The sequence below is a fragment of the Alligator sinensis genome, unplaced genomic scaffold, assembly GCF_000455745.1.
Source record: "Alligator sinensis unplaced genomic scaffold, ASM45574v1 scaffold288_1, whole genome shotgun sequence".
NCBI classification, from domain to species: Eukaryota; Metazoa; Chordata; order Crocodylia; family Alligatoridae; genus Alligator; species Alligator sinensis.
Genome location: NW_005841876.1, coordinates 342717 through 366698, shown reverse-complemented (window position 1 = coordinate 366698; position 23982 = coordinate 342717). Strand labels below are relative to the sequence as shown.

Below are 23982 nucleotides of genomic sequence, written 5' to 3'. Positions count from 1 at the left end.
GAAAGAGACAAACTGCATAGAGTAGTGGAAGAACAGGCTACAGAAGCTAGATATTTTCAAGTCAGCAGGTTGGATAGGATGCACCCTAGAGTACTAAAGGAATTGGCTGAGGTAATTTCAGAGTCCTGTCTGAGAACTCCCAGAGGTCAAGTTGGCCCCAGCTGATTGAAAAAGGGCAAATGTAGTGTGCATCTTTGTGAAAGGGAAGAAGAAGGATCTACGAAATTACAGATCAGTCAGCCTGACCTCGATACCTGGCAAGATCATGGATCAGGTCCCCAGGGAATCTACTGTGAAGCACCTAGAGGAGAACAAAATGATAAGGAACAGCCAGCATGGATTCACCAAGACTAAGTCATGCCTGGCCAGCCTGTTTTCTTTCTATAATATCATAGAAAAATTGGCTCTGTGAATAGTGGGAGATCAGTGGATGTGATATACCTAAACTTTAGCAAAGGTTTTGACACTCTCTCACAACATTCTCATCAACAAGCTAAGAAAATATAGACAAGATGAAAGTACCTTAAAGTGGATATCTAACTGTTTGGATCACAGTGATTAAGGAGTAGTCATGAACAGTGGATGAACCAGGGATCCTGGGTTTCTCTGACAAAACCCCCCTGTTTTTTCAGATATAAAAAGTAACCCAAAATCCACATTTTTCTGTGATTAAAATGAAATGCCACTAATATATATGGCATTTCATTTTAATCACAGAAAAATGTCAATTTGGGGTTACTTTTTATATCTGAAAAATGGGGATTTTGTGGAAATAAAAATTATGAGGGAAGGCTGAAAGAACCAGTTTTATTTAGTCTAAAAAAGAAAAGACTGAGGGGGGATTTGATAATAGTCTTCAAATACCTGAAGGGTGATTACAGAGAGGATAGAGATGGGCATTTTTCTGTTGCTGCCGGGGACAGGACTAGAAGCAATAGCTTCAAACTGCAGCAGGGGAAATTCAGGTTGGGGATTAGGAGGAACTTTCTGACTATGCACACTGGAACAGGTGAGAGATGTTGTAAGACTCTCCATACATGGAAATCTTCAAAAATTGGCTGGGCAGACAGTTGGCTGAAATGGGTTAATCAGGAGAATCCTGCCTTGAACTAGAGGACCTTGAGAGGATCTATCCTTACTGTCCTATGATCCTAAAAAAGATTACTGAAAACTTCAAAGTAGACAGTTCCCAATTCAGCTTGTACTGTATCTTTATTTATTTAATAATATCAATAATATAATGTCTTGATTTCTGATATATTTAAGCCTGTACAGATTTATTTTATGTTTAACATGAGTATATGCAAGTGTGTGTGGTTTCCTTTTGAGGGGAGAGTGTATGGATACACATACATTTGAAGCTCTTTCAAAAGGAGAATATTTCTAATAGGATAAAGGCTATAACATCCTAATTGTTGCATGTGGACAAGTCAGAAATGATACATATGTAGCAAAACTACTCCTTCATACAGTGTTAAAATTGGAACAATTTTGCTACATTTGTATCATTCCCAACTTGTCTGAAGTAGCAATTAGAATGTTATAGCCTGCGCCTTTTTTGAAATGTTCCCCTTCTGGCTCCAAATGTGTGTGTGCTCATACCTTTTTATGCAAACAAACACACTGTACAGGCAACAGATAGTCTAGTATGGTATAAAGATTTTATCAGCATGTGGTTGGAATGGTCACATTTCTTATAAGCAGGGATCCTGGTTTTGTCTGATTTAAAAAAAAAACAAAAACCCAATGTCCAGTTTAAAAAAGTAAACCCAAATCCACATTTTTCCATGATTAAAATGAAACATGCACACACACACACACACACACACACACACACATAAACACACAAGTGTTAAAGTGTTAAAACTTTTGTGCTGCACCATCATCATGTATATTTTCTACATGTATTATCAGTTTTGTCCTCCTCCAAAAAAACCCCATACAAAATGATTTTTAGAATGTTTCAGAAAATTATTCTTGAGACCATTTCTTCCATCCATCTACAAAACCAGTTGCTGTACAACTGTACATAACTCAGAGGGAGAGAAACTAAAATTAATATATGTAAACGTCATATACCCCAAACTTAAAAAATAATAATTTTCTTCACACAAAAAAATCCCAATTTTAATATTATGCATATCATTGCCTTCCATTGTGCTTCCCACTGGATATCCAGTGTTTTAGGATTAACTACCAGAAATATTTCTGTGATTTTAGTACTTTGACTTCCATCTAGTAAAAACAAATATAAAAAGGATTCATCTCATTCCTATGCTTCAAACAGTTAAAACCATTGACCAGGTTGCCAACCTTTTTACAGATAACCACACTTTTTTACTGACACATGTTTTTATTGACATATATTTTACATAATGTAAATGCAACCCTTCTACCAGTCCCTGGATGGCAGTGATATGGCAGGATTCAAATGAAGAGGTTTAACACAAACCATGATAAAAAGTTAGACTGTCAGTAAAAAGTTTCTAAGTAAAACATATTTGCTTGGATCAGCAACCCTGTTTGATTGCAGCAATGGATTAGAACATGCTGCTCTCCCCCTGGAGTCCCCTTCTCAGCCCCACATGCTGACATCCCTAACCTACCCTGCACAATGCTGTCTGCACCACACCTGACCCCTTAGTCTTACCCTTGTTGGCCCTATTTTTCCCATCCGAACATGGAACTCTACCCACCACCTTTTCTCCTCCTGTCTTGCAGCTCTGTCCCCCTCAACTGTAATTTTGAGATGGCAGCTGCTAGAGCCAGGGGGCAGTTAAAGGGTCAGAGTGGCAGTACATGGCTGGGAAAGGGGGAGTGGTCTATACAGGCTCCCAAGAGCCTGACAGAGCTCCCTACAGGGTGCTGCACTCCCTGTTAGACACCAGGTGGCTCTACTGTGCTCTGTCTGTCCATCAATCTTATTGTTTCTGAGTTTTATATGAAAGGCTCCAGGTTTTTACAGACTTTATGGACAGGATGTTTTTTTTTTTTTGCATTTTTTTATAGGCTGCACATAAATTTATGGACAGTTGGAAACCCTGCCCATTGACTAATGGGAAATAATCTCATGTGTAAAGGAAGCAGGCTGGCCTACATCTGAGGTTTTCATTTCAGGGTGAAGGAAAAAAATAATGAAAATGTTGACAAAATACACTGAAGTGAGGATAAATCAAAATCTACAATGCATAAGACTATATTTTTAATAACATAATTGAATGTTTAGCTCTTATGAGTGCAGTAGTATAAAATTAAACAAACTGTCATGCTGAACTAATCTAAAGGAAAAATGTAAACAAAGGCAGGCAGAATTAGCCTTCCATGAATACCAAATGTTCCTGAATAAAATAAGCACACTGAAGCAAAGAGCAACATAAGATTTTTGCTTTACCTTCTTTTTCTTTATATATTTTAAATGACATTTTCTAGGGGGTACCAGGGTTTGATTTTTTGAAACACAGGAAAGGATATTACACCAATATTGTTCATGTCCAAAAAGTGCTGGGTTTGGATTCACAAGGCTCATCTATTTTGAGCTTGTTTATAATGGAAGACTATGACAGTTTACATTTCCATTATCATAGCCAATTCTGACACATACAAGCTCTCTGGTGATGTTTTATTATACAGGTTGATCTCTTTAATATAAAAAACATACATGTACTAATCTAATTCCATTCAAAAGGAAAATAATAGTGCACATTTTTGACAGCTTTATAAGCAGGGATCCTGGTTTTCTGTGATAAAAAAATCCCCAATTTTTGGTTTTAAAAAAGTAACCCAAAATGCACATATTTCCATGATTAAACTGAAACACGACTATATATATTACACAGGAGAGTTGTAATCTTGTGCATTTCAGATGATCAAAACTTCTAAAGAAGCCTATGCATACACAGGTACAAAAACTACCTCTAGACAATTTGATTGCCCTAAATCATCTAGAAAACTGTTAGTGACATTGGAAGTATTCACTTTATTGAAGGTCTTCCATCACTGTTCAGCACAATCTGCCATAATTTCTTCAAGTCTGATCCCAAATGGATCACAGTCCAGTGCAAGCTGCAAGGGGTGCAAGGGCTCAGATATTTTAGGGAGCAATTTAAGTGGGGAGATAGTGCAGCAAGGCATAGCATTATGAACAGTACAGTTGGCTATAGGTTTTATATATATATATAATATAAAACACATTTTTAAACCTCAAGACCTGCTGTGCAAGATGATCACCAACCTATAGCCAACTGTATGCCTTGCTATATATATATGTTGGTATTTCAGTTTAATCATGGAAATATGTGGATTTTGGGTTACTTTTTTTATACCTAAAATGCGGATTTTTTTTAAATCAGAGAAACCAGGGTCCCTGCTCATAAAGCTGTCTAAAGAAATATTTACTATTATTTTCCTTTTGAATGGAATTAGATTAGTGCATTTATGTTTTTTATATTAAAGAGATCAACCTGTATAATAAAATGGGACTAGAGGGCTTGTATGTGTCACAATTGGCTATAATAATGGAAATGTAAACTGTCATAGTCTGCCATCATAAACAAGCTCAAAATAGATGAGCCTTGTGAATCCAAACCCAGCACTTTTTGGACATTAACAATATTGGTATACTATCCTTTCCTGTGTTTCAAAAAATCAAACCCTGGTACTCCCTAGAAAATATCATTTAAAATATATAAAGAAAAATAAGTTTAATAATGGAAAACTGTGGATTTTGGGTTACTTTTTTATACTGAAAATTGGGGATATTTTTTTAATCAGAGAAAACCAGGATCCCTATTTATGAGAGAATTCTTACTGATGTACACTTTACTGAGTTTGAACCCATAACATTTTCTTGGGAAGGTAATAAATGCATATTTAGAGCATACTCTGTCAGAATCCATTGTTCATAAATATAAAAAATGGAAGAGTTTAATGACATACAATTGTTTCTCCCCATGTTCTGTTTTATTTAAAAATATTTTCAATTAAGACATTTGCTTAACCATAACCTATTCTCAGTCAAATAGGATATAATAAGGCAACAAGTATTTGAAGGAAACGGTGTAAATTAGAAAACACTATGATATGTTTATTTATTATATATCAAATGCACAAATACTGAATGGGAGATAACTGGCTCTGTAGTAGCACTGCTGAGAAGGATCTGGAGGTTTTGTTGGTTCATAGACTCAACAAGCCAGCAATGTTCCTAGAAACAATGGCCACAAGTTGACAGAGAGATTTAGGCTGGACATTAGGAAGAACTTCTTCGCAGTAAGGGTTGCCAGAATCTCGAATGGGCTTCAAGGGAGGTGGTGCTCTCCCCTACACTGGAGGTCTTCAAGAGGAGAATGGACAAGCACCTGGCTTGGGTCATGATCCCAGCGCTCTTTCCTGCCCAGGGTCAGGGGGTTGGACTCAATGACCTACTGAGGTCCCTTCCAACCCTAATATCTATGAATCTATGAATGTGACACAGTGTCAAAGAAAACAAATATAATTTGGAGCTGCATCCACAGGAATATTACGTATAAGTGTATGCATCTACATGAGAAGTTTACTGTACATTTGACTAATGAGCTCTGCAGTAAAGGATCACCATCTACACATGCAGTGCTATTAGGACAGAGTAAACTAATTAACTCCACTGTAGGATAGTACTGCCAAACAAAAGTACTATCCTAAGACAGAGTTATTTTCTCCTCCACAATGCCTATGTAGACATTAACAGGGCTGGCTAGGGCACAAGGTTGCCTCAGTGAAGGGGCTACCTGCTGGCTAGCCCTGCACTGAAACACTCTCGTGCCCTAGTCAGCCCCTCTGCAGCATGCTGACCCAGGGGAAACAGCCCCAGGTTGGCAGGCTGATCCCCAGGACCCTATGCCAGCCAGGGCTATTCCACCCCAGCTCAATGTGCTATGGTCCTGATCACACATGCAGAAGTGGCATCAAGAAGCAATAAATGTTGGTGCAAATTGTGCCAATTTATTCAGCCACATTAATTTCATGTATAGATCCACTCAGTATCACTTTACTTTGTACTAGTTAAACTTCATCTGGATTTAACACATAAGAAGAATGTGGAGAAGTTGGAGACAGTTCAGAGATAGGCAACAGAAATGATAAAGGGGTTGGAAGGCAAGCTGTACAAGGAAGAGTTGAGAGAGTTATGTATATTTATGTTGGAAAAAGGTGATCAAAGGTACATAGTAGCATACATAGTAGCAGTTGAAAGGCTGCAACAAAGAAAAGAGAGAACAACTGTTCTCCTTTTCTGCAGTGAGTAGGACACATAGGAATGGTTTTACATTACAGGCAAAGTCGTTTTAGATTAGATCTTAAGAAGAAACACTTTTACAGTTAGAAGAGTAAGGCAGTTTGATAGACTGCTCAGGGAAGTTATGGAATCTTCTGTATTGGAGTTTGCAAGACAAAGCTAGATAAACATTTCAACAGGAATAATTTCAGAGTAGCATTTCTGCATTCATGCACCAGATGAACCTTAAAGTCCCTTCAAATTCTGTGTTTTTGGAGGGGGTTTGTGCTAAAGAAAGGGAAAAGTGACAACTACACCAATAGATCTATAACGGGGGTTAAGAAAAGGATTAGTGCTGGCTATATCTCCACAAAGACTATTAAGAGAATAGGCCCAGAATAGGTATTGGAATGATCAATTTAGATGTTATTTATTAGATCTGGGCATAACATTTTGACAAAATGAAATGCCATGAAAATAGGCTGTTTCTGAAGCTTAAATATTTTGTAGACATCTTTGTCAATTTTTTTGCCAAAGAGAAATTTGGAGAGAGAAATTTTCTCACCTTGTCACACTTACTTCTTAATGTGTAAAGCTCAGATTTTAAATAGAAAAGGACCCTTTTCATATGATTTGATTTTTATGATATTTGAAAAGTTTTTCAACCCAGTGCAAAAGGAAAACAACTTTTTAAACCTCAAGACTTGCTGTGCAACATGATCAACAACCTATAGCCAACTGTACTGTTCATAATGCTATGCCTTGGTGCACTATCTCCCCACTTATATTGCTCCCTAAAATATCTGAGCCCTTGCACCCCTTGCAGCTTGCACTGGACTGTGATCCATTTGGGATCAGACTTGAAGAAATTATGGCAGATTGTGCTGAACAGTGATGGAAGACCTTCAATAAAATGAATACTTCCAATGTCACTAATAGTTTTCTAAATGATTTGGGGCAATCAAATTGTCTAGAGGTAGTTTTTGTACCTGTATATGCATAGGCTACTTTAGAAGTTTTGATCATCTGAAATGCACAAGATTACAGCTCTCCTGTTTAAATAGGAAAGGTTTGGTAGGCCATTTTTAGGGATTTCTTTAATTTAATGTCCTTCTTTCTCTACCCTAGACTTGTCCTTTCAAATGTGAGCAAAGACTTGAAGGGAGAAAATACTGAGAGGACAATTGGAAAGATTCAGATATGCAACAATGTCTGGGGTTGATATGGTTTTGGATGAGGTCTGTTTTTTTGTTTTATAGATGCTTGAGGTTAGTACTTGTACATGTATCCTGTATTAATATTTTTTAATTATGTTCATTTTATATGTAGTATATATAATATATAATGGGGAACTTGAGTCATACACATTGTATTAATTTGATCAAAAATATTACATTTTACTTTTATTCATTTTAAGACTAGATTATCTATTCAAGAATGTTCTGCTCTACAGATGTGAGTTGTTCTTAGTGACCTAAATTGCTTTGTAGTCATGATGTAGTATTTGACACATTGCACTGTGTCTGTAACAAATCAAGAAAAAGATGTATCTTCAGTACCAAAGGGTCTTTGGCATGGAGGGAACACAGGACTAATATCCATCAGTCTCAGCATATGCTCTTGTGTGTGTTGATGTCAGTAGACTCAGTGTTTTGGGCATAGAACTAAGTAATGATGTGGAGATGCCTCATGGTGAATCATGTCCAGGTCTCTCTCAGCTTTTGGGCATGTAGATGCTGCATGGTCACCCCCACACCTATTTGTGAAACGCAGCTTGTTCTGCAGAGTGAAGCAGGGATTAAGTCTGGTTGGCTCTTAATCAGGCCATAGACTGTTGGGAAGGATTCTTACGCACCCTCAGTTTTTCTAGAACACACACTTGTGTAAAGACATGCAAAATATGCCCTATAATTGGTGACAGCTTTATATACAGTTCCTGGGTAAGCTCTTTTTAATGTTCATCAAGCTTGGGGACTGGAGGGGTGGATGTCGTATACTTAGACTTCAGGAACGCCTTCGATACGGTATCCCACCCCATACTGGTGAACAAGTTAAGAGGCTGTGACTTGGATGACTACACGGTACGGTGGGTGGCGAATTGGCTGGAGGGTTGCACCCAGAGAGTCGTGGTGGATGGGTTGACTTTGACCAGGAAGGGTGTGGGCAGTGGGGTCCCGCAGGGCTCGGTCCTTGGACCAATACTCTTTAATGTCTTCATCAGTGACTTGGACGAGGGAGTGAAGTGTACTCTGTCCAAGTTTGCAGATGACACAAAGCTATGGGGAGAAGTGGACACGCCGGAGGGCAGGGAACAGCTGCAAGCAGACCTGGACAGGTTAGACAAGTGGGCAGAAAACAACAGAATGCAGTTCAACAAGGAGAAATGCAAAGTGCTGCACCTAGGGAGGAAAAATGTCCAGCACACCTACAGCCTAGGGAATGACCTGCTGGGTGGCACGGAAGTGGAAAGGGATCTTGGAGTCCTAGTGGACTCTAAGATGAACATGAGTCGGCAGTGTGACGAAGCCATCAGAAAAGCCAATGGCACTTTATCGTGCATCAGCAGATGCACGACGAATAGGTCCAAGGAGGTGATACTTCCCCTCTATCGGGCACTGGTCAGACCGCAGTTGGAATACTGCGTGCAATTCTGGGCGCCACAATTCAAGAGGGATGCGGATAACCTGGAGAGGGTGCAGAGAAGGGCCACTCGTATGGTTAAGGGCATGCAGGCCAGGTCTTACAAGGAGAGACTAGAGAAACGGGATCTATTCAGCCTCCGCAAGAGAAGGTTGAGAGGCGACCTTGTGGCTGCCTATAAGTTCATCACGGGGGCACAGAAGGGAATTGGAGAGTATTTATTCACCAAGGTGCCCCCGGGGGTTACAAGAAATAATGGCCACAAGCTAGCAGAGAGCAGATTTAGATTGGACATTAGGAAGAACTTCTTCACAGTTAAAGTGGCCAAGGTCTGGAACAGGCTCCCAAGGGAGGTGGTGCTCTCCCCTACCCTGGGGGGTCTTCAAGAGGAGGTTAGGTAGGCATCTAGCTGGGGTCATCTAGACCCAGCACTCTTTCCTGCCTATGCAGGGGGTCGGACTCGATGATCTATTGAGGTCCCTTCCGACCCTAACATCTATGAATCTATGGAAGCAGAAGCCAAAAAGCTGAGTTCCATGGTGAGATAAAAGTTCTTCTCCTTAAGCCTTGAAAAGGTATGTTCTCTCAGCTTTGCACACATTTTCCTTATCCACCTGAGGAAACTTTATTTTTCAGTGAAGTGGTACATTAATGCTTATTGTGCGTGAATTAGGTTCAAGAAAGTGTAGGTTTTAAACTTTCCTGGTAGTCAGCATGTGAGGGAAAGCAGGATGGATCGATATTGCTTCTCTAATGCAAATAAATATGTGCAGTCAGTGGGGCTGTTGGCTCAAGTACCTTGCTGAATTGGGTTCTGCATTAGGTACCACACTCTAAAAGCTACTTATTCCTGAACTGCTATGATTTCCACATAGATGACTCTGCTGCCTTTGTTTCAGCTGTTCTCTTCATTCCCCTTTTCAACCCAAAAATCTTGCTTAAGCAAAAGAGTAAAACATTAAAATGACAAAGAGTTTATTTCTTGAACATCTAGGCTATTTTGTAGCCAAATATGTGACAATTGTAAAGGGAAAGTTCTGTATATCAGTTTTATTTTCAAGTGCTTATAGGAAGAGTGGCTGCTATACGCCACATAAATAAACAAATATATAAACAAATAAAGTCTTGTGTGAAAGAAGCTCTTCATAGAAAGCAATATTTGTATTGCTTTGTGGTCATTTGAGATTTTGATGGGAAATAGAACATTAACTACAGGAAATCAGGAGAGAGTGGATAGTATCTCTTTTAGCAAGTGTGCAAAATAATGTCAGAATGACCTAAGGAAAGAAACCAATATAAAGTCAAAGAAAACAAATAAGTCCCTGCAAAATATGAAAGGCATAGCAAATGATAACAAAATAAAGACTAACTGGGCGCATCTACACAAGATGATTTACTGCACCTTATCCTAGTTTACTGCATAGTAAGCACATGTGTCTACACATGTGCACACTTACTGTGTTAACATTCTTAATCATGCATTTGCAGGTAGCAAATTTAAGCGTGATTAGTTACTGAACAGTAACGAACGTGTAGACATGATCTGGGAGCAAGTTTGCCCCTGGGTCAGCCCAACCACTAGGGCCAGCCTGAGGCTAGCCACAGGGCTCTGGGCTGGAAGACTCTCTTGCCCCAGGGCTGAGCTGCTTCTATGGCAGCCCCTATCTTAGGCTTTAAAAGCCTGAAGACATTTTAGTCCTGCAGCACACAGACAGGGAGTCTGAGGGCACTCCAGGCTCTGTGCCCCTCTGGACAGGCCACAGCTTACCTGTTCAGCCTGCCTGTACCCCAGCACAGCTACTGTGCATCTGGCAGAAACACCCTGTGCTGTGGCTCAGGGCGCTGTAGGGTGCAGCAGGCTGCTCCAGTCTCTGATCAGGGCAGTCAGCCCCCAGGGCCAGCTGCAGGCAGCTTCTGGCTGGCAGGGCCAGCTCCACATGGTCCACTGACAGGGCCAGCTCTATCACACATACCCCCAGCAGCCTGCCCAGAGCCTGGGGGTGCTGTGGGATATTGTCTCTACTGTGCAGCTGACTGTTCCCTGCTGTGCCCCTGTGCTGGGCACAGAGGGCAGCAGTCCAAACCCAGCAGCTTAGCGAGAGCTGTGTTGGGGGCCCCAAGAGCTGGCATGGGATGCATGATGGCCTCCTCCCCATCCATGGACATGCCCATGGCCATACCCACTACCTTGGGCCCCAAATGGACAAAGGAGGAGACCGGCGACCTCGTGGTGCTGCGGGGGGAGGCAGACATGCAGCATCAGTTTGAGCGGGGCAGATGGCCTCCCCAGTAGTGGCCTCCAGGATGGCCTCCCCAGCAGTGACCTTTCCCACACCAAACAGGTGTTCAACATACTGGAGGCTGGCAGGCATGGCCAGTTTCAGCAGGGTGAAGGCCAGCTGGGTGTCTGCAGGGAGGGCTGGGTGCACGCCATTGTGCAGCCACTCCAGATGGGGCCGGAGCTCCTGGAGGAAGTCCTGGAAAGTGGCCCAGGTGAGCTGGAATGTGCCACTGCTTGTTTTTCCAGGTGTGCTGGACAACATGCAGCCATCAGTCCTGGCTGGCATGGTGGGCCCATAAGTGGCAGTCCTGGAGGCCTAGGAGGGTGATGCCAGCCCTGGTGATGGTGTCCAGATGCCCTTTGCCAGTGCCCCTGCTGGCAACACCTGCACAGCAGTGTTGGCAGCCCTGAGACACAATGGGCAAGCAGGCAGTTGCTGGGAGTGGAAGAGTCAGGCAGGGCAAGACAACTGCGGGTCAGGCACGGTCAGCCTAGCAGGCCAGCAAGGCAAGCACAGTGGGCAGCAGGAGCCCAGGGCACTGGTCACTGCTGCCAGGGCCAGGGGCTGGAGCAGCCATAACATGGGGTGGCAGAGTGGGCAAGGAGAGAGTTGCCCCTGTGGTGGGCAGAGTGCTCCTTGGCAGGGAAGTGGCTGGCCAAGGAGCAGAGAGCAGGGCTGGCTTCTGAAGGGGATTTCCAGCTGGTGGCAGCTGAGTCCATTGCAGGGCTGCAGGAAGTTTGATGCTAAGAGCAGCAAATCTTTTCCCTAGTCCCTGAATGTGTAGACACTTGCCCGGGAGCACTCAATCAGCAGTAATTTACATTGGAGTAAACTGAGTCCAGATCAAATGCACATGTAGTCATGCCCACAAGAATGCTAAATGTAGCTTGGTTTTAAATGGGCTGTTTTACTGATGTTAATATTGTGATATATGTCATATATGTACATATTAAAATAATGATATTGTCCACATTTTATTTGTTAAACCATGGAGAATGACGGGTAATGTGAAACTGACTTAAATCCAAGCAACATTTTTTTAAATTCTTGACAAAACAACAAGCATTGTTGTGAGCATGTTATAAGGAGCTATAAGGGTGTTCTTAATTTTACTCACATCTAACAGCTTTCTGTCAAACTGGGTTTGAGAAAGGAAAAATTGCAATTGTAAACTGTCTTAGGCCATGTACAGACGTTCCCAGAATCCAATCTACATGTACATATGCTCTCCAGTGCTGGGAGTCATGCCAGGAACACTACTGACGTACGTCAGGGTGTGTGCGGGAATGGGGGGAGGTTAGTGGGTCCACAGGGGGGTTAATGGGTCTGGGGTGGGACTGGTGTGTCCACGGGGTGAGGGGGTGGGGGGGAGGGGTTAACCATCTGGGGTTGCATTTGTATACATGTTCAGGCTTGATTGAGCATGGGGTTAGCTTGATCTACATAGTGCACCTCCTAGGTGAACTAAAATTAAATCAGGCAATCATTTCTTGCTGGATTTAACCTTCTGAACTAAGTTCAGCATTTAGGTAAGTTTAACCCTAGTTAGACTGACTTAAGTGTAATGTTTATACATAGCCTTAGTTTGGTCTTCTAAAATCTGCATAATCAGTCACCTGGGATTGGAACTGTATATAAATATATAAAATATAATAACTTCTCAAGGAGGAGAGAATCCCCTTATCATAAGATTTTTTCTTCACTCAAGTGTACACAAATTATAGTTCAGAAATATTTGTTTAGTAATAGTTACCTTTTTGGCAGGTTATAATTTTCCTTTGCAGCTGAAGGCACAAATCATTGAGATGGTCAGCTTGCCAATATTTTAGAAACACTTTTCGGACTCCTATCTATAAAAAAAAACAAACAACAGGGAAACTTTCACTGTCCACAGAAGGGGCTAAAATGAAGTTGGGTAAATAACAACAGTACATAAATCACTTAGCAAAGACTCAAGACTAGTTCAGCACCTAAAGTACGGTAGAATACCAATAATGGCAGGAAGCATGATTGTGTATTAGATCCAATCGCACTTTATTGCTGGTGTAGAGGGAGCCTGATCCTGGGCTCCCCTTGCATCGGCAAGAAGCACGCACTCATAGCTGGTAGCCCTCTTTTTCTGAGAGGGCTCCCAGCTACAGGTGCCTTGCACAGCCATGACCAAGAGCCCCACAGCTGCTAGGGCAATGGGTCCCAGTTGTGCCTCATGAGGTGGGCCCTAGAGCTCCATGTGGGCCAGGGGGATTCACATACTCCTGAGCCTTGGGAAATGCAGCAGCCACAATCCCCAGGGCTCAGGTGTTGCACCCTTTAGCTGGGAAACCTGTTAGCTGATGGGGGTCCCAGCTATAGGGGAGACCCTACTACACCTGCAAATTAAAGATCAATAGTAACCAGCTGTAAAGTTAGTACACATTTTTGTGATCTAACTTTATAGCTGGTTATTTTTTTTATGATAGTTACTTTGTATGTTTAGCTGGTCTCAAGATAATTGTGCAATTAACCAGTTAATTACATGATACCTTATCATGCTTTTCTTCTTAGGATCTTTATAGAAGAAATATTCTATTGTTCCTTAGCAACGTAAAAGGCAATCACCAAAAGAGCTAACATACAGTGAAGAATATAGTTCCTTTTACTGCTGGACTTGCTATTCATCTTCTATGCTTAATAGCTGGCACACATGCAGCTAAAATTGCATAGCACTCTTCCAAACCTTGTATTCTTATAATCTACAGGCCAGCTCCTGTTCTCAGATATATTAGCCCAACTCACTGAAAACACTTATTGCGGAGTTTCACCCATATAACTGGCAGATAAAATAGAAATTATAACATTTGTACAAATAATAAAAATTATCCCCAAAACCTATAATTGGAGAAAATTCACAAGATATTGCAATTTACATTGCATGTTCTTTAACCTACCCCAGATACACAGGTGAGAATATAGGACTAATATAGGCCTGTAGGGTAGTTTCAGAATTGTCTTAAAAATGTATGTTTTACCCTAATTTCAGCAAAGTCTATAGCTAGTTCATGTAAGCATATGTAAAACTGACTACATAGTTGAAACTATAATGTTGTGCTAGTCATAGCTATAACAATGGTATGGAATGGTACATAAATGATGAAACAAACCTACAATTTCAGAGCTTCCATTTACTATACGCCTCTTTAACAATGGATATAACAAAAACAGTAATATAACCTTACATTTATATTGCATTTCTCATCCTCAAGCGCTTTCCAAAAACAAAGAATTTTAGCTACGCACGTCAAGTTAATGGACTAGCAAAATCTGCCACACAAAGCTCTTTTGAACATGGTATCAGACTGTCTTCTCCTTGGGCTTCCTAGGATGTGACAGTACAAATGTCACAAATCCTCTCTGCAAGAAGCTTCCATTATTGCTGGACTGATGGTAAAGTAGACAAAGATTGCTAATATAGGTGCAGTTGAAGGGGCTGGATTCAAAATCTATTAAAGTAAACTGAAGAACCCTATTTTCCTTGAATGAGATTGGGATTACATCTTCAGTGTCTGCCTACCAAAAAGATGCACATATTGCTTATGCTTTTATCTTGTCTTATCTTTGCATTTCTGGAGAAAATGGTAAAGGCTTCTGCTACTTAAATATCCAGGGTCATTCATGTCATCTTGTCTGATATTCTGATTCTCCTCTGGATTGAAGATGCCTCCTCAACTTTTGTCATCAGCAGGGATCCTGGTTCTCTCTGGTAAAATGCCCTCCCCCCGCACCCACCCCCAATTTCCATGACTAAAATGAAACACCGCTATAGATAGATAGATAGATAGATAGATAGATATCAGAGAAAACCATGATCCCTGGTCATCAGTGATTTTCACTGGCACCACTTATTTTTTATGTCATTAGCTTTCATTAGTGAGGGCAAGAAGTTTTCACCTTCTTCCTGTCTTCCCAGTATCCCAATAATTCCAACAAGGCGCAATTTCAAGAGTTGTATGACTTCCATCTAGATATCCAACACTATAGTTGGACATAAAATGTAGACATGAAAGTTCACTAGTAGGATCTAGTATGGCAGGTCCCATTACAATTTCTATGTAATTGATAATGCATGTAATTCATGAAAAATCCAAAACTGGCAAGCTTTGCACTATACGTGCCAGTGGATATTTGTTGCATCTGTATAATGAATCAGTGAGTGGCTTCCCAGCTTCTATTTCACTTAATTTATTATCTTTCTCTTTTGAAACTGCTGACTTCTTTTGGCATAAAATTAGGACAGTTTGTGATATTGTTGTGGATATTGTGGATATTGTTATCCACTCACTGTAATATAAATCTGAGGCAGGTACTAGCAAGGAAACTTGCATACTTTTGTCAATTAACTATGTTTTGTCTGACTACTCCTGTTAGACATGTAATAAACTATGTTAGACTTGGGAATATAAATCAAGCCTGGACTCCAAGACTTTAAAAACGGTTTGCACTACTCTTCTGTTCCTCTGGCTTCATGACAATTGATATTTTTGAACTAACAGTTGACCCAGGGCCTCAACTAATTTGAGAGCTAAAGTTTGCCCTTGAAAATGAAATTTAATTTGTCTAAACTATGATTTGAGGATGCAACTGTCAATCTGTTGTTTAATTTCACCAGTGGTGAATATAAACTACTCATCAATTTTAGAATGTTTCCTAAAAATTCTCTCTTTTCTTTTATCCAATCAGCATAGTAAATTAAAAAAAATTAAGTGTTATTATAAACTATATGAAAAATGCATAATAGGGCATGAGAGAGACATTTTACCAACCATGTGTTTGTAAAAACCTAAATATTAAAAAATGTAGGTTATCTCTAGATATGAAAATTAACTGACTTCCCTATTCTAGGATAACTATTCTGCTGTTACTTGTATGATTTACATATTCCAGATATTTCTCACAGACACTTTATTTTGGATAAAAAGTATTTTTTCCCTGCAATAATTGCTCTATTTGCAAAATGGGGTTAATTATTCCTTTGGAGTTAATTACTTGAAATTAATAACGGAGGAATTAGTAATTAGTAGCTGGTAATGGGCAAACAAAGGGACTTCCCTATTAAGGACTGGCAGGGTGTCACCTATAACTGGCCAATAGGAAATGCTAGGGTCACACCTGTTTAAACTACCATCCCTATCTGGAGCTAGCTGAGAACTGTATATTAGGTAACTCTATCAACTTGGCATCCAGAGTAGCCAGAAAAGAGACACCTGCCTAACCCAAGCTCCTTAAACAAGTCCTTTAAATGTATTTTTTTAATATGTCTTGAAAGGGCCATTCACTATACATCTTTTAATATATATATATAATTAAAATAAAGCTAACACTATTTTCTTATACTAAAGAAGAAATATGTTGAACAACCACCATAATGATGTATTCTATGTGAGCAAAATATGCTTCCCTAGAAAGTAAGTTTATTATGGCACTCTGATCCTACTACTTCCCTAAAAAGCATCCTTTTGTATAATAATTCTTCCCAATGACTTTTCAAATTAAGTTAATTGTTTTTTTGCTTTCACCCTTCCACACTTTCTATCTACAGTCCTGTATTTATTTTAATGCAACTGAAAGCTAAGCAGAGAAGATGCATTTTACTGATCCCTAAGGACACCTATACAAGAACAGGGAGGCTGCTCTGACACATTGGAATTTGTATGTCGGAGCAGACTCAATTAATTGAGCCTGCTGGAGTGTGACAATTGGTGCACTCCAGCAGCGTCCTGCGTCTTGTGTATCAGTGTCCCCATGCTTAAAAATGGTGGCAGGGGTGCTTGAACTAGAGCTCATTGAATAAGCTTTTTTTCAAGCACCCCCACTGCCATTTTTAAATGTTGGGATGCTGATATGGGAGCTGTTATGATGCTTTCATTAGAGTGGCTCTTGGAGCCACTCTAATTAAAGTGCTGCCCCCATAACCCCAGAGCATGTGTAAAAGTATCCTACAGTTCCAATAACAGGATGGATAGATATCTGGCTGGGGTATTATAATCCCAGCACTCATACCTGCCCAGGGCAGGGGGTCGGACTTGATGATCTGTTCAGGTCCCTTCTGAACCTAGAAACTATGAAACACTTACAGGACCCTTATTAACAAAAGAATAAAAATAATAAAGTAGAAAACAGATCCCTTTTGTGTTTAGTGATTTAACTTCAGCATATATATTCTTGTTTACATTATGAATATTTCTAATAGCTTGTGCTAAATGGATTACGCAATGAATTTATCCTTTTTTCTCAGGCAAATGTATGACTGAATGAGCAGAGAGGCTCCATGTAATGTATTTATTACTTGAGCTTATTCAGTACATTTTTGCAGTTTTTCCTTTACCTTAGAACTGAACATGGAAAAATACTGTGAGAATTTACTCTTTACCTGATGTGTAAATGTATTAACTGTACATTATTGTAATGTCAATGCATCTATTTCAAACTGGATGAGTTTATTATTAGGAGACACAATCAAAGAAGCTTATGGAGGTCTGTATATGAACAAAAAATTGATATAAGCTTGACCGAGGTATATCCACTTTTATATTTAGAAAAACACATTTGCAGTTTTTGCAATGTGATCCATCTACTGACTGTAGGCATTTAAATGGCATCAACTGTTGGAGAAGTTGGCCTGAGAGATTTGATTAGTTTAGTAGTGCTGAAGCTTTTCATAGGTCTAGCTTTGAACTTAATCTTCTACCTTTGAAACGAGTCTTCTGCAGCTGACCTAGAATATCTATGTTCGCTATGTTTCATACAGTGTCAATTCTCACCAATGGTACTCATACTGAAAATGTTAGCATTTTGTTCATCATCTGGCAAGTGTATGGCAGTGTGCTGTCTGATATCAAAACAATTTTTGAGACTGCAGCTTTTCTTCATTGTAGCCCTCGCTGTAATCACAGAATGTTTCCTCCTTGTCAAGGGAAAAATGGTTAAAATGTTCTTCTGCTAAACCATTCACACTTCAGTACTTTCTGGACTATAAAGTACTCTCATCTGAGACTGAAATGATAATGTCATTCAGACTCCTGTAAAAGTAAACCATCTGTGGAGTACAGTCAGAGTTATTTTAATTAGAAAAGCATTACGTTTTTACATGTTTTTTTTTCCCCCCAAATGACAGATTTTTAAAGATTAAGTAAAATTGTCATTGATGACTACCAAAGCTTCAATTCCTGGCACAGGCTTTTTTTTTCCCTTATGAAGTGGAGAGAGGTTTGTTCTTCCTTTCTTTTTTTTAAATGGAAAAGATGTAGGATGTCAAAGCATAGACATTCATAACTATGGAATGGATGCTGAGATGGAGTGTAGGTGGCATGGAGGCAGTATTAACTCATACTTAATAGGTGTCAAGGGAATCTGTGAAGCTGTTCTTTAGTTTTAAAAAGGCAATTTGTGGGAGTGCTGTGTGTTTCTGGCAGTACTTTCAAAATAGCTACCTACAAAAGACAGAGAACTATAATCTAATGATATTTTATACAATGACACACATTTTCACAGTGCATTAATGAAACGTGAAAAAACCCTGAGACTATTGTAAAATTTGTCTTTTTGTGGTATTAATATCTATAAAAACATCATAATGATATACAAAGTTACAAGGCACAGCTATTTTATAAGATCTGCAATATCATTTATAAAAGCATTAACTTTCTGTTTTATTTGTGAGCTCTTTCTGGAACATTTTTAAGGTGAGGTTTTGGCTGTGGCATACCACTGACCTCTGAATCTGGCCTGAATTGAACAAAACTTTATATATGTGCTGACTTTGAGAAGAGAGTCGTTCTTTTGAGTAGATGGTACTCTTGTGAGAAACATTAAGCTTGTGAAAGTGGTTCTCAGGACTGGGGCTTTAGTAAGCATGATCATGTGGTTCTCTCTTAAAGGACTTGAGAATGGTATTCACCTTACCACAAAATAGTGTGGCTCTTAAAGATCTTTTCAAGCAGAGTTGAATACATACTGGGGTGAGGAAAGGTAATTGACATGAGATATAGAATTACCCACTTTCCTCCCACAAAAGAATTGGGGCTATACTTCCTTGGTGCGAGTTAAATTGATGTAGGTGTTGTCTATCCATAACTTATCCTAAGACAGGGCTGACAGCCCGAGGGCAGCATGCAGCCCATGAAGTGTCAATCTGTGGCCCTCAGGCTTCCTCCCAGCTGCCATTCCCCCCAGTGCTCTGTGTGCAACTGCAGTGAAGGTCTCTGGCTTTCCATCTCTCTTTCCATTTCTTATCCCAAAACCAAGGGGTAGGGCAGTACAGCACAGCACTGCCCACTGTGCTAGAGGAGCCCACAGCCTGGGTTTACTTGGGAGCTGAGAGTAAAGCTGGCTGCCTGTGTGGTATACAGCACAGGGCACTTCAGCAGAGGTGGAATATAAGCACATTCAAACACTGAGGTAGAAGTGAAAGACATACTCTATGGAGATATCTCAAACGAAAGAGCCTATAAAGAGTATTTTTGGTTTGCATTTATTTAGATCACAAAATGCATGTAATTTCTCAGGCATACAAGGCTACAGTTCACTCCTTGGGTTCTCTGTCTAGGACCTGGAAGTCTACTGGGAAAGAAGGGATGCCTCCTTCAGGATTCCTGGAGTTGGTTTGCACAGCCAAGACTATCCATAGTGATGATTAGGTACTAGGGCTGTCCGTTAATCACAGTTAACTCACACAATTAAAGCAAAAACAAATTAATGTGTTAATTTTTTTAATTGCATGAATTGCACACATCATTTTGACCAGCAGAATGGACCAGCTCTGGACCAGCCAGAATCTGTGTGCACAGCCCTGACCCCATGCCTGCTCCAGACTCACCTGCCCACACTGAGCAGCAGCAGTGGCAGCAGCAGCTGGACAGAAGCTACTACTCAGCATGGGAGAAAAGCACCCCCACACCCTCACTGCTGCCAGGCTATTCTTGCTGCAGCTGCCCAGAGCTTGTGCCTGGGCTGCCCTGCAGCTCCTCTCTGCTGCTGTCACCACTACTTCTGGGCTGCTAAGTGGGGCAGTGGTGGCAGTGCAGAGGAGACACAGGGCAAGCCAGTCGTGGGCTCTGGCAGTAGCAGCAAGAAGTGCCCAGCAGTGGTGAGGGGGAGGGCCACTTTTCCTCTGCGCTGAGTAGCAGCTTCTGCCTGGTCACTGCCACTGCTCAGTGTGGGCAGGTCAGTCTGGAGGAGGTGCAGGGTGGGTCTGGGTTGGGGCTGCTTGCACAGGTTCTGCTCTGACTGGGGCGAGTCCGGAGTGGACACAGGGCAGGCCAGAGTCAAGGCTGGAGCTGTGCACTGTTGGTAGTGGCAGGGAGGAGCCTCAGGGTACATGGGCTCAAGGCTGTTGGGTGGGGCGGTGCTGATTATTGTTTAACTGTGAGATTAAAATTGTAATTAATTGTGACTATTTTTTTAAACTCGCAATTAATTGTGATTATTTTTTTTAATAATTTGTCAGCCCTGTTGGGTGCAAATACATTCTATGATGGCTTCTATTGCTGACAAGTTCTTTCCAAGAGAGTGACCTCCTGCTTACAGGATAAATTTTTGCTGATATACTCTTCACACAAGGAATTCAAATCTACAAGAGAATATAAATGCTGGTGTTTATCCCTAGTAACTCCTTTAATTTTATTGTCCATAAGCACTTCCCTCCCATTTATATTTTTTAAAAGATATCCTAATTTCAAACTGCCTAAAATAAATTGGACAATGTTTAAAAACAAGGCATTAGAAAACCCATAGGCTGGATCCAGACATGCAGGCATGTGCAGTTTGTGGTGTCACAAACAGTGTGCCTTTCATGTTAAATCATGTGTAGTACCGTTAATTTGCAATGGCAGGACAAAATGATTTCCTACCAGGACTTCCTAGTAGAACCCCCTTCCCCAATAAAAAAGCAGTGCAAAGCATGCCAAAGTGGCATGCATCATGACAAATGTGGAGATGGGGGACCAGGCAGCCCAGAGCTGCCTGTTTCCACGTCTCTGTATGCTATGGAGCCCCTGTGCTGAGGCACCCTGCTCCCCAGCCAGCTTCTCCCTGGCTGGCTGTGCACAGTGTGCCTTGAGATGGGGGAGTAGGCAGCTCTGGGATGCTGGGGCAGCCATCACCACAGGCAGCTCCTCCTCACCACTTCACCACATGATGCTTCCTGGTTGGCTGGAGCACAGGATGCCTCAATGTGGGCACTGCCTGCCAGCTAGCCACACACTGGTGCAACCTGTGCCCCAGCCCCCCCCTCCCCCCCGGCAGCACATTGAGCAGTGGGACAATGGGTCCCACTGCAAAGCATATGGGCAGGGGTGTACACTGTGACACAAAGTAGAAAGACAAATTTGTGCTGCTGCAAATGCATATTCCTGCTCATGTGGACACAGCCATTGGGTGCATCTACACAAGCTATTAAGGTGAAAAAATAAACTCTGGTGCAAACTGTGCCAGGGTCAGGTGCTCCTGGGTGCAACATCTACACATGTGCCCAGGACTGCAGTGGTTTGAGCAGGGATGGAGAAGCCCCATGCTGGCAGGGGGCACTGAGGGTCAGCCCTGGGTTCTGGGTAGCAGCATTGGGCAGCATAGGAACTGGCTGGGGCACAAGGGTGCTAAAGTTCAGGGCTAGGCAGCAGGCAGCCCCTGCATTTTAGTACCCTTGTATCCCAGGCAGCCCCTGACACAACCTATATGTTTCATTGCACTTAATTACTTAAATATTAAAGTACTATTTTACAGCAAAGTTAATTAATTTACTACAACTATATACCGCTGCACATGTAGACAGGGATGGTTTACTGTGAAGATAATTAGTTAACATTAGAAATGATTTAAATATTGATATCATACCCAAGATAAAATATTAAAAATTCATGGGTTGTTCTACTGAAACAATCTATTTTTTTTCCATTTATTAAGAATCATTGAACAGATACCACATCATCCTAAATTCTCCTTTTATCACTTTTGTCACTTAATGTTGCCAGAAAAGGACAATGGGGGATTTATCTTACATGATAAGTTGTTTACTTCTCCTTGGACCATAACCTTGTCATGGTGGAGAGGCTTGTGTGTTCCCGTGAACCCCAAGGGATATATTGTTTGGAGTCTTGTACTCCTGGTAGGGTCTCCCCTGGTGAACAGATCTGAGGTAAGGTCCTAGACTAAGCATGGTCCAAACTCCTGAAGACCCTAATGACAGAACAGGTATGCTTGAGGACTTGCTGGTTCTCTGTGACTGTCAAGGTGGATGAGGGCTGCAGCAGGAGGTCTCCAGGTGTCTTGGATATTCTTGCCACTGGGTTCAGGGCTCCTTCCTGTCACGCTCATGTGGTTGTCACTTGCATACCGGCTTCCCCATATTAAAAGATGTCATGCACAGGCTCCTGCCAGGAATGTTAGCATCTCCCACAAATCATGTCCCGTGGCGATGGACAAGTGGCGGTGTGGAAAGGAACAGTGATTTCCAAGAGTCCCTAGTCACAAATCTACAGGTAGGTGGTGGTCATGTGATGGTCATTTTCAGGGGTCCTGGTTTTCTCTGATTTAAAAAAATCCCCAATTTTTGGTTTTAAAAAAATGTAACCAAAATACACATTTTTCCACGATTAAATGGAAACACCACTAATATATATATAGATAGATATAAAGTGGTGTTTCATTTTAATCATGGAGAAATGTGGATTTAGGGTTACTTTTTTTAAAACAAAAATTGGGGATTTATTTTATCACAGAAAACCAGGATTCCTGGTTTTGCACTTACCAAGACAGAAGTACAATTCAGCAGCTTCAGCTATGACTGAGCTGTCCTCTTTGGGATCCTCTTTGCTAGAAGGGGCTAGGTAAGGTGTCCTAAACATAGATTGTCCCAATGCCCCACGCCCCCAACCCCTGGCTTGATTGCTGCATCCAGTGGGATCACTGTAACCAACAAAATAAAGTACTGAAGTTCACCACATAGGATGTCCGCACTCTCATGGACTCCCCAAACAGCGAGCATCCTGAAAGAAGAACCACCATAGTAGCTAGAGAACTTGTATGATATGACATAGATATTGCTGCCCCAAGTGAGACCCACTGGGCAGATGAAGGCCAGCTGAAAGAAGGGGGAGGCTATACTTTTTTTGGAAAGAAAAGTCACCTGAAGAGAGGTGCATTCATGGGGTTGGCAGTGCCATCAAGAACAAGATTGTCAACCAGCTTTCAGAACTCCCTGTGGGCATTAACAAACACCTTATGACTCTCCACCTCAATGTCAGTAACAACCAGTATGATACAGTCATCAGTGCATACGTCCCCACACTTGATGATGAAGTCAACAAGGAACAGATCTACTGTGCTGTTGACACAGTCCTGACTTCCATTGCCAAGGAAGACAAGTTCATCCTCATGGGTGACTTCAATGCAAAAGTTGTGCAACACTCTAAACTCTGGAGTAGCACCATTAGGAAAAAGAGGGTCAGGAAAGTCAGCTCCAGTGATATTCTCCTCCTCAGCAAATGTGCAGAGCATGACTTGCTCATCACAAATACCATCTTCAGACCGAGTGACAAATATAAGACCACTTGGAAACATCCATGCTCCAATCACTGGCACCTTCTTGACTATATTATTGTCAGAGTTCATGATCGTACTGATGTCTGTATCATCCGAGTCCTGAGAAGTGCAGATGACTGCTGGATGGACCACCATTTTGTCAGATCAATCAAGGACATGCAGCTTTCACCACAACATTGTAAACAACCAGAAGGAATGCAGAAGAAATTTAACATCAAGCTACTCCAAGACCAAGCT

At 41.3% G+C, this 23982-nt stretch overlaps 1 protein-coding gene across 1 annotated transcript in view; it reads right to left on the bottom strand.

The window, feature by feature from the left end:
* The window catches only part of MYO16 (myosin XVI), a 418223-nt gene that overhangs the window by 85985 nt on the left and 308256 nt on the right, over positions 1-23982 (bottom strand). Inside the window, exon 26 of the mRNA XM_006017262.3 lies at positions 12926-13022. Coding sequence (XP_006017324.1) covers positions 12926-13022 — 97 coding nt within the window. The remainder of the gene's footprint in view (positions 1-12925; positions 13023-23982) is intronic.